At 38.6% G+C, this 15,805-nt stretch overlaps 1 protein-coding gene and 1 non-coding gene across 2 annotated transcripts; one reads left to right on the forward strand and one right to left on the reverse strand.

The window, feature by feature from the left end:
- Positions 1-350: 350 nt before the first annotated feature.
- On the reverse strand, positions 351-457 carry LOC135149779 (small nucleolar RNA R71). The gene has a single exon (XR_010287994.1). It is a non-coding gene; the product is annotated as a small nucleolar RNA R71 (small nucleolar RNA).
- Positions 458-11,220: 10,763 nt separating this feature from the next.
- Positions 11,221-14,986, forward strand: LOC108192580 (uncharacterized). Its single transcript, XM_017372970.2, has 4 exons — positions 11,221-11,475; positions 14,080-14,230; positions 14,379-14,472; positions 14,541-14,986. The coding sequence occupies exons 1-4, from the start codon at positions 11,366-11,368 to the stop codon at positions 14,801-14,803; spliced, it is 618 nt and encodes a 205-aa protein (XP_017228459.1). The 5' UTR covers positions 11,221-11,365; the 3' UTR covers positions 14,804-14,986.
- Positions 14,987-15,805: the final 819 nt, after the last annotated feature.

Here is a 15,805-nt window from a genome sequence, read left to right on the forward strand (position 1 = left end):
TCTCTGAGCCTAAAATCAATGACATTCAATCGAGCATTGCCAGGCCAGCGATCGAGGCCAACACTTTTGAGATCAAACCGAGCACTATTCAGATGGTACAGAACTCAGTGCAGTTTGGGGGTTCTCCGACAGAGGATCCTAATATGCATATTCGGGATTTCATTGAGATCTGCGACACTTTCAAGTTCAATGGGGTTACTGATGAGGCCATCAAATTGAGGCTATTCCCATTTTCTCTCAGGGATAAAGCTAAAGGATGGTTGCATTGTCTTCCTGCAGGATCTATTACAATATGGGAGGATCTGGCTCAGAAATTTCTTACTAAGTTCTTCCCTATGGCTAAAACAGCTGCAATCAGGAATGCTATCACTCAATTTTCTCAGCTGTCTGGTGAAACTTTATGTGAAGCTTGGGAACGCTACAAGGAGATGCTTCGAAAGTGCCCACATCATGGGATGCCTGATTGGATGGTGATAAATTGTTTTTACAATGGGTTGGGTCCTCAATCGAGGCCAATGCTCGATGCTGCATCAGGTGGAGCTCTATGGGCTAAGAGCTATGATGAGGCTTATGAGTTGATCGAGATGATGGCCGCGAATGAATATCAGAATCCTACTCAGCGTCTTCATCAGAGCAAGGTAGCAGGGATTCTGGATGTTGATGCTACTTCAGCCATAGCTGCTCAGCTTAAGGCTCTTATTATGAAGGTGGATTCTTTGGCAAATCTAGGAAATCAGCAGCCACCTTCAGTTTGCGAGCTCTGTGCTGGAGCACATTCTTCGGATCAATGTGCTATATCGAGCGAATCCGCTCAGTTTGTGAGCAACTTTCAGAGGTCACAACAGCCAGCTCCGGCCACTTATCATCCTAATAATCGGAATCATCCGAATTTCAGCTGGAGCAATAATCAGAATTACATGCCACAACAACAGCAACAGTTTCAGCAGCAAGGATCTAGACCTTTTATCCCTTCTGGTTTTCAACAACAGTTTGCACCGAAGCAGCAATTCCATCCACCTGGATTCCAGCAACAAAATCATGGGGTGGTTGGACAGTCTTCCAACGAAAGATCTGAATGGGAAGAGATGAAATTAATGATTAAAAGCCAAGCGGTGTCAATCAAAACTTTGGAGAATCAGATTGGGCAGATTGCCAACGCGTTGACAAACAGACCACAAGGAACGCTTCCTAGTGATACCGAGGCCAATCCGGGTAAGAAAGAGATGAAGGAACAGGTACAGGCTGTCACCTTAAGGTCCGGAAAGGTTACGAAGGAAAAAGAATCAGCAACAGAGCAAAACAAGGAAGAGAGTGATCAACAGGTTGAGACACCCGTGCTCTCATCTAAGTCAGATAGTGGAAAAACTGTTGTTGAAGCTGACAAGAATAAAATCAACGAGGCAGCAAGCAAGGATTCAACCGAGAAATCTAGCCCGAAAGCTGATATTGGGGTCAAGCAAGTATATCCACCTCCACCTTTTCCGAAGAGACTTCAAAAGCATAAGCTCGACAAACAATTCGCAAAATTTCTAGAGGTCTTCAAGAAATTACAAATCAACATACCTTTTGCGGAGGCTCTGGAACAAATGCCGAGTTATGCTAAATTCATGAAAGGCATTCTATCTCGAAAACTCAAACTCGAGGAATTGGAAACTGTGGCTTTGACTGAGGAGTGTAGTGCTGTGTTACAACAGAAATTGCACCCGAAGCTGAAAGATCCGGGAAGCTTCACAATCCCGTGTACTATTGGGCAATTGTCATTCGACAAGTGTTTATGTGATTTGGGAGCTAGCATCAATCTGATGCCCTTGTCTATTTTCTTGCAACTTGGTCTTCCGGAGCTGAAACCTACTAATATGTCGATTACATACCCAAGGGGGATAGTTGAAGATGTTTTGGTAAAGGTAGATAAGCTAATCTTCCCTGCTGATTTTGTCATTCTCGATTTTGAGGAAGATAAGAAGATCCCCATCATCTTGGGGAGACCATTCCTTGCGACAGGGCGGACTTTGATTGATGTTCAAAAGGGTGAACTCATAATGAGAGTTCAAGATCAGATGGTCACTTTCAACGTGTTCAATGCCATAAAACTTCCATCAGATGAGGAGGAATGCTTTAAAGTGGATATGCTCGAAGTTGCAGCTCATTCGGAAATCGATAACAGGCTGGAAACTGACATCTTGGAAAGGGTTCTATCAGGTGACTCAGATTTCGGAGATGAGGAGGAAGAAGAGCACCTTCAATACTTAAATGCTTCTCCTTGGAGAAGACGGATGGATCCTCCAATTGAATCTCTTGGGTTATCGGAGTTGAAGGACCCTCATGAAAAGCTGAAACCATCTATTGTCGAAGCTCCTAAACTCGAGCTTAAGCAACTTCCCGAACACCTAAGGTATGTGTTTCTTGGCGAAGCTTCTACATTACCTGTAATTATTGCATCTAACCTTTCAGGTGTCGAGGAAGAAAAGCTTTTGAGAATTCTTAGGGAGTTCAAATCAGCCATTGGATGGACTATTGCAGATATCAAGGTAATCAGCCCTTCTTATTGTCAACATAAAATTCTGATCGAGGAGGGTAGTAGACCCACTGTTGAACATCAAAGAAGACTCAATCCAATCATGAAAGAAGTGGTGAAGAAGGAGATTCTTAAGTGGCTTGATGCCGGCATTATTTATCCAATCTCGGATAGTTCTTGGGTGAGCCCTGTTCAGTGTGTGCCTAAGAAAGGAGGCATGACCGTGGTAGCTAATGAGAAGAATGAGCTCATTCCGACTCGTACAGTCACAGGTTGGAGAATATGCATGGACTATCGGAAGCTCAATAAAGCCACCAGAAAAGATCACTTTCCGTTGCCTTTCATTGATCAGATGCTGGATAGGTTGGCCGGTCATGAGTACTATTGTCTTCTTGATGGGTATTCAGGGTATAATCAGATTTGTATCGCGCCATAGGATCAGGAGAAGACCACTTTCACTTGCCCTTTCGGCACATTTGCTTTCCGTCGTCTTTCTTTTGGACTTTGTGGTGCACCAGCAACTTTTCAGAGATGCATGATGGCTATTTTCTCCGAGATGATTGGTACCAATGTTGAGGTGTTCATGGATGACTTTTCTGTGTTCGGTTCTTCTTATGATGAATGCCTGAACAACTTGACGATGGTGCTAAAAAGATGTGTGGAAACTAATCTCGTTCTTAATTGGGAAAAATGCCACTTCATGGTTCAAGAAGGCATAATTCTTGGGCATAAAGTTTCGAACAAGGGTCTTGAGGTGGATAAAGCTAAGGTGGAGACAATTGAAAATCTGCCTCCACCAATTTCAGTAAAGGGGATTCGGAGTTTTCTTGGTCACGCGGGTTTCTATCGACGGTTCATCAAGGATTTTTCTAAAATCCCCAAACCCTTGTGCAACTTGTTAGAAAAGGATGTGGCCTTCAAATTTGATGGAGAGTGTTTGGCGGCGTTTGAAACTCTCAAGAAGAAATTAACCACAGCACCTATTATTACTGCACCTGATTGGAATGAGCACTTCGAGATGATGTGTGATGCTAGTGACTATGCAGTGGGAGCCGTGCTTGGTCAGAGGAAGAGTAACGTCTTTCACGTGATTTACTATGCTAGTAAGACTCTCAATGGTGCTAAGCTGAATTACACTACTACGGAGAAGGAGTTGCTGGCTATTGTGTATGGATTCGAGAAATTCAGGTCTTATTTGCTTGGGACGAAGGTGTTGGTTTACACTGATCATGCTGCCATTCAGTATTTAGTGTCAAAGAAAGATTCGAAACCTCGTTTGATTCGTTGGGTTCTCTTGCTTCAAGAATTTGAGTTGGAAATTAAGGATAGAAAGGGCACTGAAAATCAGGTGGCTGATCATCTTTCTCGGTTGGAAGACGAAGCGCGAGCATCCAAAGACACCACCTTGATCAACGAGTCTTTTCCTGATGAACAGCTATTTGGGATTCAAGAAGAAGAGCCATGGTTCGCTGATATAGTTAACTATTTGGTGAGTAATGTCATTCCTCCCGATTTGTCTTATGCTCAAAGGAAAAAGTTTCTTCATGAGGCGAAGTGGTATCGTTGGGATGAGCCATTCTTGTTTCGACAAGGTTCAGATCAGATTATCCGAAGGTGCATTCCATACAGTGAGATTGAAGGCATCTTGCAAGCTTACCACGACTCTACTTATGGAGGACACTATGGAGGACAGAAGACAGCAGCTCGTATTTTGCAGGCGGGTTTCTTTTGGCCTACACTCTTCAAGGATGCTCATCAGTTTGTGTTGAAATGCGATCGTTGCCAAAGGGTTGGTAATATCTCTCGAAGGGATGAAATGCCTCTCAATGTACTTCTTGAGGTTGAAATCTTTGATGTGTGGGGTATAGACTTCATGGGATCCTTTATCACGTCTTGCAATAATCTCTACATTCTTCTCGCTGTGGATTACGTGTCTAAATGGGTTGAAGTCAAAGCTTTACCAACCAACACCGTTGCGGTAGTCATCAGTTTTCTTCAGAAGAACATATTCACTCGCTTTGGTACTCCTCGAGTTATAATCAGTGATGAAGGATCACACTTTTGTAATCGCAAGTTCACAGCGCTGATGGAACGGTTTGGTATCAATCATAGAGTTGCCACAGCCTATCATCCTCAAACGAATGGCCAAGCTGAGGTATCTAATCGTGAAATCAAGCGAATTTTGGAGAAAGTTGTGAGTCCTTCGAGGAAAGATTGGGCGTTAAAGCTTGATGAGGCCGTATGGGCCTATGGAACGGCGTATAAGACTCCATTGGGGATGTCACCTTTTCAGTTTGTCTATGGAAAAGCATGTCATTTACCCGCGGAGCTGGAGCACAAAGCATATTGGGCTTTGAAGAAGTTGAATTTTGATATGACAGCTGCTGGTGAGAAACGAATGCTTCAATTAAATGAACTCGACGAGTTCAGGCTTCAGGCGTACGAGAACAACAAGCTTTATAAGGAAAAAGTCAAGAGATGGCATGATAGGAAGTTGGTGCAAAAGGAGTTCTTCATTGGCCAACAAGTGTTGCTTTTTAATTCTCGTCTCAGACTATTTCCGGGGAAATTGAAATCTAGATGGTCGGGTCCGTTCACAGTAAAGAAGGTGTTTCCACATGGTGCCATAGAAATTTATGAAACAACACCGGAGGAATCATTTAAAGTGAATGGACAAAGAGTGAAGCCATATTTCGGAGGACCGGTGAATCGCGAGTCGGTAAGCACCATCCTCACTATTGTGTAAATTCTTGGACTTCACGTCGAGCTAAAGACGTTAAAAAAGCGCTTCGTGGGAAGCAACCCACGCCCTTTTTTTCGAGTTTTCGTTAGGAAAAAAAAGAAGAAAAAAAAAGAGCTGAGAAAAACATTCTGGTGAAATGGGGTCTCCACCCCATGAATGGGGCGCCCGCCCCAAAACACCAGAACAGAGCCAGGAAATCGCTGCAACTCACTGCAATAGTAGCGCGGCCGCGCCATGGGCGGGGCGCCCGCGCCAGGCATAGCGCGCCCGCCCTGTTCCGACAGATTTAAAAAAAAACTGCTTCTTTGTGTATTGTTTCAGCTCGTTTTTTTTTCATAACCCAGCACACAATCCTTTCCCCAGCCAAACTCTAGCCTCCCAAAAACCCTAAATTCAGATTACTACTTGATTATAAACACATTACTCCCCTCTTGTAACCTAATCTCTTCCATATACATACACTACACCTATATACACACAAAATCCCTAATCTCTCAAACCTTCTACCAAGCTTTAAAACTTCAATCCATGGCACCTAAGAGAGCAAGGAGGGCATTGAGTTCGAGTGTTCAAGCCGGATCGACATATTCATCTAGTTCGGGGTATGGTGCTATCAATTTCACAACTCCGGAGGCTCAGGCCGAATTCACTCGATTGATGGGCAAATCAATTGCGAAAGAGAGGGGATTCTTACCTTCTCCAGCTGATGGGAAGTTGGTGGAGATGATCCAAAGTAGGGGTTGGGAGTCCTTTTGCGAGGCACCGGCGGCGGTGCCATTGAGCATTGTGCGGGAGTTCTATGCTAATGCCAAGGCCGAGCAGAATGGGTTTTCTGTGGTTAGGGGTTTCACAGTGGATTACACAGTAGAGGCGATTCGCCGGGTCATTGGAGGTAAGGAGATGGAATCCACTCAAGATGATTGGGTGAGGAAGAACAAGAGGAACATGGATTTGGACCGAATTATCTACTATTTGTGTATGCCGAATACAGAGTGGAGGCGAAATCCTTCCACCAATGAGCGGTTATCTTTTCCTGCCTCTGCAATGAACAGGTATGCCCGTGCATGGAACCTGTTTATTTGTGCCAATATCATGCCGTCGACACATACACATGAGGTCACAGTAGATAGGGCTATTCTATTGTTTGGGATTCTGACGGATGAGTATGTGGACATTGCATATGTGATCCACCAAAATATTCTGCGCTTTCTGAGGGGTAGTACTACTGGGGCCATCCCTCATGCCACGTTAGTGACTAAGTTGTGCACTGCTGTGGGAGTTCGTTGGTCAGCTGAGGAGCAGCTCCAGATGCCGAGCTCTGTTATAGATCATGCTGCTATTGAGAGGTTACCTGAGTGGGATGGTGGTCGAGCCCATCCTAAGGGGTTGGGATATTTTGTGGATGATTCGGAGGGTAATCTCCATCGGCCACCCCGAGGACCACCAGCTACAGCAGGACCTTCTCGTCAGTCAGAGGGGCATTCGGGTCTTAGTGATGCACAGTACAGGAGGCTCACTCGGCGTATGGATACCATGCACAACATTCATCGTCAGTTCGCTCAGGATTTGACACAGGCCTTGGGTACTGCATTTCGAGCTACAGGCGTAGAGATTGAGTGGCCTGTGTTCGGGGCTGGCATGCCTTATCCACCACCAGACTCACCACCAGACTCTCCACCCGATGAGGGTGAGGAGAGCGATCGCTCAGACTCCTCCTAGGTACATTCGATCCTTTTTATCACCTTCAATGAGGACATTGAATATTTTAAGTTTGGGGGTGGTAATCTAAGGACTAGTAGTAGTGTGAGTTCATATAGGATGCATGATGCATATAGTTAGCATATTATCTCATTTAGTTGTATATTAGTACGTGTTTTTTAATATGTATATGCTTGTGTTTAGGATGTGTTAGTAGTTTCATATAGTTGTTTTTGCATGAATCATGATAGTTGTATTCCAAGTTGATTTCCTAATGATGAGTTTATGTGCATAATTTCTTGGCTAGTAGTTTCGATCATATGTGATGCCTTGTTTCTTGGAAACTGCTTGTGTGGAAATTGTAATTACACTTATGCTCTAGAGATAAGACATAGACTAACTTATTTCTTGAGTCCTCGCGTTGAGTCGGGCGTAGAGTTTGGATTATTCCCTTTTTGAACTTAGAGTTTGTAAATCTTAAGTTTGGGGGAGTTAAGGGATGAATATGCCTTTCTAAAAAAAAAAGAAAAAAAAAGAAAAAGAATAAAAGAATAAAAATTATCAGGTACTCCTTTGAGATCAATGGGTAAAATGCAATGTCAGGTGAAAAGGACGATCCATGTACTTGTGCTGGTATTAAGTGCAAATGTATTAGAATAAGCATTTTCTTGGTGACTTTTCACAACCCTTGATTACTGGAGAAATACTTGATTAAGAAAAAAAAAACATAAAAAAAAAAAGCGAAGTCGAATGGCGGTCGTGACTCACTTACACTGAGAAGCGTCCCAACCTTAGACTTAGCAAGAAAAAGAAAAAAAAAATAGAAAAAAAATAGGAAAGGCATAGGAATTCTTTAATGACCCTAAATTGTAGTCGACTCTTTAGTAAAGAAGTGTTTAAGCCTGATTCTGATTAACGGCTCATAGTGAGGACTCTGTTGAAGTTTGATAGTCTTTGTTTTGTTTCACTCGAGAGCATGCTAGCACACACGATGCACTTCACACTTGTAGTGGAAGAGAACATGGCTAATATGTGATAGAGATGAATGCCGAGAATGTTGCATATTCTGAGGATTCTATGTTAACAAGGATTACACTTCATGATTCGAGTAGACGTAGGCATATAGTTGCATTCATGCATTGCATTAGTAGTTGGTGTGTTTGTCTATGCTTGAGGACAAGCATCGGTTTAAGTTTGGGGGTGTGATAAGTGGATTTTATATCCACTTGGAATGCCTTCATTTCGACTTAAATTGATGATTTGGCCTCAAGTATGTGGTGTTTTTGATGTGTTCTTGTGGTATTGTGTAGGTTTCCTAGAAGGAGGATGAAGGGTGGATTTAAGGCTAAAAGGTGGAAGAAACGGCGTAGGGATCGAGCGAGCAAGGAAGGAGAAAAGGGAAAGGAGGTTCCAAGAGCGTTCGGGGCTGCCCAAATGGGGTCTCCACCCCGTTCTGAAGGAGAAAAATCTGCCAAGATGGGGTCTCCACCCCACTAACGGGGTCTCCACCCCACTTCAGCAGAATAGAGGCTGCCCAGACAGGGTCTCCACCCCACTGATGGGGTCTCCACCCCACTGATGGGGTCTCCACCCTACTGACGGGGTCTCCACCCCATTCTGATGGGAGAAAAATCCCGAATTGCCTATTCTTGATCCGTTTGAAGGCCCGATCGCTGTGGGACTTAAACAAAAGCTCAAGGGAGAAGCCTAATAACCTAGAAACATTCCAAGGAGCACGTGACGGCTACGAAGAAGATCTAGTTCATAATTTCTTCTTTGTAATTCTTCGAAGTAGGCGCAACTTTGGATGCTCATTCGGATTTGTTTCGAAACTCTTGTTTTACTCTTTTAATATTGTTTAGACTATTCCATACCATGTTTACATTCGAACCCATGATGATGAGAAGTTCGATTATGAACTAATCATTATCGTGGGATTCTAGCGGATTAATATATGGATTTCAGTAGTTGATTTGCCTTAATTATTTGTGTGATGAATGTTGATTTCTTCGTATTGGTTGTGCTTATTCGTCTTGGATGCGTAGCTAACATCTTAGATTGTTTGTTAATCTTTATTGAAGCGACAGTGGATATATTGATTTAGAACTTGCCATGCGAACATAGGATTATGTATTCGATATACATGATTAGTGATGTGATTTTAACCATCTTGCATCGCCCTATGTAATCTTGATAGATAACTTGTTCTTCAACCGTTATGTTTTCAAATTCTATAGACATATAGGGTCTAAGTATAATTGGTGTCTGTTTACCTTCTATCTTAATTGTGGATGTGTAGCAGTATGGTGCACGTATAACGACAGTTAGCGTGTATCAGTTTCGTGTTATCTGATTAGTTATCAACCATCACATATCGATAAGGCATAACTCTGAATGAAGTATATAATGAAGTTAGAGTCCCATGTTTTATTCACATAAGTAATTTGAATCACTTAGTTATAATTCGACTTTAATTAGTTAATTTAGATAAAACCAACCAAATTGTTAATTGTCCAAGCATTGAATAATAATCATACATTGGTGCATAAGTGCATATTTCTGAATACACCAGTCTCTGTGGGAACGAACTGAATTTGATTCTATACTACTTGTGACCACGTACGCTTGCGTGAATTTGTGCGAACAATAATTAAATGTGTAAGCATATTTTGATGATGGAAAATTGGTTTTCTTAGTCAGATTACCAATTCTAAATCTTGTTTGTTGATGTATCATGTTTATACTTGTATTTTCAAATATATCTTATAAACAATTTTTTCGTAAAACATTATTACTCTTAAAAATTAATATACATTAAAATTATATAATAAGTATAATACAAATAGATTAATATAAGGGAATTTGTCAAAACTATCATTTTTTTATAGTCTTTTTTTCCGATTTAAATATCTTTTAAAAATATTTGGAAGAATATTAACCTTTTAGATAATGTTTGCAAAAATACAATCTGTAACTGGATGCAACCAAATGCAACTTAGGTTAATTGGCCCATAGGGGTTGTAAGTATAGTTGCATGTAATTGCAACGGATTGCATAATAGTATTTTTGCAAAGTTGGTATTTTGTAAAATATTGGAAAAAGATATAGCATTTTTGTAAAAAATATTTTTGACTTGATATTTATGAAAAAATCCCATATATAATGATATACATTCAACATAAAAATTATAAAATTAAAGAGGAACATGTATAGTATTTCCTTGATCCTTTTTAGTTGTGATTGTTCAGAGCTTAACTAAACTTTATATATAATATAATTAAAAAATGTTAAAAATTACTCCCTCTGACTCCCTCAATTCTTGAAAAAAGGCTCCTAATATCATAATATAGAGTTAAAATGCCTCAAATAACATAACCAAAATAATGGCCCCCGACTATCGTTAATCGTCTTTCGTTACCCAGAACGCAACATAATATTGTTTGCACACTTTTGATTTTTTTTTCTTTTTTACTTTTTTAAAAATAATTTTGGTAACCCATAATAAAGTAATAATTAGAACGTAAATTAACAGTCACTAATAATTTAGGATTCATATTTGGGTTTTAAAATGATAAATTTATACTTGAAATTAAATTGACTAACAGTTACTGTTTAGAATCGAGGTCGGGCCTAAATCCTAATTAATTCTAGACTTTAGGGCCGTGAGACCCTACAATCTAAGAACCATTTTAATATTTATAGAATAATGGGAAACGCTACACGGAGTTTCAAAAAAAACGCTACATAAAGTAGCGTTTTAGTATTTTCATCTTGGCTTGAGACGCTACACGAGGGTTTTGCCCTAAAATGCAAAACGCTACACATTTTGTCGTCACTAAATGATGGTAATGACCATTTTATCTCGATAGTGAGATTCATGGCATTAAGATATAAATTTCACTTCGTTGGAGACAACACCTTCAATTCTTTACATTGAGGGACGGAGTTCAACACACATTTTAATACTCTCATAAAAGATAATTTGATAAATTATTTTAAATTTTTTTTCTGGATAAAAATACAATATCTAAATTTATACAAAAATGAAAAATTTTAAAAATAATTATAGAATTATGTTTTATATGCGTTTTAAAATGCGTATCGAATAATGTAAAAAAAAGTTTAAAGAAGTGAGAGGTACAGAGTGAGTATATATAATTATAAAATATATATAATCTATTCAGGTTTTTAAATAAAAATTTATTATTATTATTATTTGGTAAAAATATAATCAATCTAATCATTAAAAATGGTACTCAGGCACTCAGCAGCACTGAAAAAGATGTTCCACTAACTAGAGCCATGTTTTAAGTAACTCCACCACAGTTTCATCATCTCCTTGTTTGGTCTTAATTCTCCTCTGTGTCACTCTTTTACCCATAATTGAACTCGAGTGTTGTATCTGAAAAATGGGTTCTGGGAAAAAAGGTAAACCAGCAGCTGTGATTGAGCAGGACAGTGTTTTTGCAAGTGTTCCTTCTAGAGCTGAAGTGGAAAAGGCCATTTCTGAGCTTCAGAGGTATACACTACAATGTTTTCCTATTTTTTGCATGTCATATTTTGTTGTGATTTAGCACCACTTGTTAAGTGTTTATGTTCCTCCCCATGATCAAATATGAGAAAAAGAAATTAGAAAAAGACATATATTGACTTAGATCTATCCCCATTGACTGAGATGAGGACTCTCAGTCTTGAACACCAATCTGCTCTCACTACAATTTGGTAGCTACCCTATGCTCTTTAACTGCTTAGTTACAGAGATACAGCTTTTCATGGGTGGCCGGAGGAATAAGAACTAGATACTTCTTGTTTTTCTTTGAGAGTCCTGATCCGTGGCATATTTATGCCAGGTAATTCTTAACCAACATATCATTTTCTGGCCGTTGGATGAATATCCAACAACGAGGATTATAACAAAAGTTTAATACGTACTGCACATTTAATCGCCGGACGGGTAAAATGATCCCGTCTAGCGGTTAAAAAGCGCCGGACGGAGTTATAATCCTAGCTACTGGATATTTCATCCAAAGGCCTATAAATGATATGCTGGTTAAGAGTTTCGGGGCTTATATATGCCAGGACCAGGACCCTTTGTTTGATAGCTCTCTCTCATCTGTGTAGAATGGACAAACAAGTATGTCTAAAGAGCAGTCAAATAAATAGATGTATTGTGCTTAATGCCCTCAACAGCTTCTATGCTAACTCTATTAAAGCTTAAAAGGGTGAATCATAGAACACAAGTAGTTGTGGTATCTTATGGATCTTACATTGGTATCCCTCACAACATCGCATGACCAATCAGCTTGAGAGATCCGAACCTTTTATTTAGCATGACCAAATTTTTTAGAAATAATTTTGATTCTGGTTCAATTGGTCATTTTCCCTACTAGCAATTTCCCCTGCACTATACACTGCTTTCTAATTCGATCAAAATCAAAGAAGTCGGTGTCAATGATACACTGCAACGATAAAAATGAATGAGCCAACAGTGCTGTGAAAAGTACGCCCGAAAACAAAATTAATGTTATTGCACTAATTTTAAGGCCCAAAAAGTACACCCTAAGCCCAAACAAAAAGAGTATATTAGCTTCCGATGACATCAAAAAGTGAGAACCCTCATTGACCCATGTCATTGCTTGAGGCTGATGAAAGCAACGATTAGCCGGCTTGTAACCTAGACGGGAAATCATATGAGGATAATGATAAGGTCTACTCAGATGATGATAGATTGAATTATGTAACAGTTGGAAAAGCTTTTAGAGCTGGAGTGCCATCACTGTCAAATTTTAGCTTCAAAATCCACGTCATAATTAGACTGAAAATCTTACTAGTTCCAAAAATATATGTGTGATTCAAGTTAATAAAAGAGCACAGGTGAGACGTAGTAGTTGGGGATGAAGGAGAGGAACAAAAGTTTGAACTTTAAACAAACACTTCCAGACTGGGACATAAATTCAATGAAGATTATAAATGAAATATATACCAGTAGACTATAAACAAGAAAACTAAGAATTTTGATGTCTAATTTTTACCCTCTAGAAGTATGATTTAATATACTTATAAAGGATAATTTTTATTTAACCCTGACAGTGTGAATTAATACATTATGAAGTATAAAATAGTTTATAAACCTAGGTAAACTTATATATAACCAGAGTAATATATTTATGATAATAATTGTAAAATGTGCGCTTAATTCCCCCCCCCCCCCCCCCCCCCCCCCCCCCCCGGCCCTTTGCGTATTTTTACACAAGGAGCTACCCTAATGGGGACCTACCAACAGATATAGCACCATCTCTAGCTAGAATACATATATGTACCAAAAAATCAATATCACAACTGGCAGGTGTAACACACTCTAGTAATAGTACTTTATTTGTTGCCAACACTTTGGCAGATATTTGAGCTCAATCTTATGATTGAGATTCACAATTGGTTTAGTAGTGTGTCTATTACTAAACGTTTATAATATTACTGCTTTAAATACACTATCTAGTTCTGATGAGACCTCGAAGTGGACAGGATTAAATTTTGCTGGCAGTCTATGTAGTAACAATAAGTTCGACCCTGGTCTAGGCAGATTAGAGGCCTAGCTAACACGTCAAACATTCAGTGTGGGGTGTACTATCGAACCCAACACATAAACAAAGACAAGGTTTTGTTAAAAAAAACGATGTGAAAGTAAAAATGGGTTAAAAAGAGACGATGTGAAAGTTGAGGAGGTGGCACAAAGAGTGGAGCATGTGCTGTTCATATCAAGAGAGTCTCAGGAAGACATTAGAGAAAGTGCTGACATCAATATAAAGCAGTATATATTTAATAAGCTATGGTAGCACTTTGTTATCTTATGCAATCAATTTCATTACAGCAAAAATAAAATAATATAACTTATTGATTATTAAAAAAGTATAGAGTTAATTATATGTTACTAAAATATAAAGGATTCAGGTGCAGTTTTAACGCAGTAATGGCAATAAGCCAATAATTTTTATTTTTCTTCTAAATGAATATAAATGATCAGTCAGTGTTCTAAGAATCATAGCTTAGATATACTTGATTCGTTTAAGCACAAAGTTTTTTGTTCTTACAATTTTACTAAACATGTCTTTTGCACTCTATACAGTTTTTTAGATGGGGATGCTGGTAGTTCTCCTAAATCATCAGAACGCAATAGGCTGATTCAAATGCTAAACAATGACGAAGTCACTAAGTCCCCGGGATATCGACGAGTTCAAGAGGCTTATCATCTTCTGAAAACAGATTCCACAGTTCGGGTATGATATGCTATTGTAATCGTGTCTTAGGATTAATAAGCTGTTAATTTTTTCCTATGATTAAAGAAAAAGAGATCTGTATAAAGAAAATGCAAGGCTTAAGTATTACGTTCTTAATAATAACTCTCTCTTTTTTTCTTTTTTGTAGAAAGTTGTTATGTCCATATCATCAGATAAAGCAGTGTGGAATGCTGTTTTGAGCAACAAGGCGGTAAAGGATCTGAGAGGGTCACTGAAACAAGGTATACTCATAATAGTTATCCAATAATAGATATGTTTACATTATAATAAACATATTTACTGTATGCAGCTCAAATTTCTGATGAAGAACTAGACTGGGCAGCTACCATTCTACAGTGGATTTTTAAGATAGCAATGTCATTTTTTACTGAAATGATGGCGAAACTCGGACTCCTTATTGGTGAAATGTTTCAGAAAGCCAAGGCAGAAAATCTCAACTCAGAAGTTATAAAGAATTTTGACGGAAGACTTGAAACTCTATTGCTACTCTCAGTAGTGATACTTATAATTGTCGTGGTCGCTAGAAGCCACGAGGGGACTCCTGATGATTGACTGTACCATTTCGCAACAACATCTAAAATATAATCCTCAGCTCAGTATGTAATGCTTGTGTATGACTTTGGAAAAACCTTGGTCACCATATGTTGACTATGTATTTGATTTTCAGATCTCATCCCAACTTTGTGACAAAATATAGGTAATATCAATATGCATGTATTTGGGCTGCTGGGATCAGGAATTTCTTCAATTGGAAAGCAAAGGCATTTTAAATGCTTAATACTTGTGGAAATACTGTCACTTATGGATAACTATGTAAGCCATTGGCGCAGAATTTTGGCAGGATTGTACTATAGTCTATAGAGCAGCATATATCATACTAGTAAATATTTTTCGGAAACAAATGAATCAATTAAAATATGTTACTTCGTCAAAAAAAAAAAAAAAAAGGGTTACTGTAGCAGGCAACTGCTAATAAATCGATAATGTAGCCGTTTGTTTTTTGTTTTTTTTGTTTTGTAAGGTATAATGTCGCCGTTTGTTGTTTTGCGCTGAAAACTGAAATGCAGCAATAAAGACATTTACATAAAAACATAAAAAGATTTCAATATTGATGAGATCGAATTGAAAATTTTAAATTAGTTATCTGTTTGAGTAAATACAATTTTTTGATGATGGTGATCCGACAAATTATCTTTTTTAAAAGAAGACATAAATTTTTTGACATAATATTATTCAGGGCATTATTTAGTAATATAATGTTATTAGGGCCAACACCCTCTAATATATCACTAGTATTTTTAGTTTTTGAATTATTTAGCAGATGTATGAATATGAGACATCCATGTGTTATAGTTTTATATTTAAAGAAAGAAGATTTTTTATGTTGAATTGTTTTTTCTTTCCTTACTTAAGGATAACATAGGGATGATATAGAAAAATAAGATAAAAATCCATAATTAAAATTTTGTGTTAACATATTTTGATGATAGAAAATTGGTTTTTTCGTAAGATTTTCAATTCTAAATCTTGCTTGTTGATGTATCCTGTTTATAC

Source organism: Daucus carota, chromosome 9, assembly GCF_001625215.2.
Source record: "Daucus carota subsp. sativus chromosome 9, DH1 v3.0, whole genome shotgun sequence".
Lineage (NCBI taxonomy): Eukaryota > Viridiplantae > Streptophyta > Magnoliopsida > Apiales > Apiaceae > Daucus > Daucus carota.

Excerpts from the sequence above, each read along its gene's own strand:
- LOC108192580 (XM_017372970.2), top strand. The coding sequence starts at position 11,366 with ATGGGTTCTGGGAAAAAAGGTAAACCAGCAGCTGTGATTGAGCAGGAC. Across the intron at positions 11,476-14,079 it reads GCCATTTCTGAGCTTCAGAG|TTTTTTAGATGGGGATGCTG; the intron begins GTATACACTACA and ends CACTCTATACAG. Across the intron at positions 14,473-14,540 it reads GAGAGGGTCACTGAAACAAG|CTCAAATTTCTGATGAAGAA; the intron begins GTATACTCATAA and ends TACTGTATGCAG.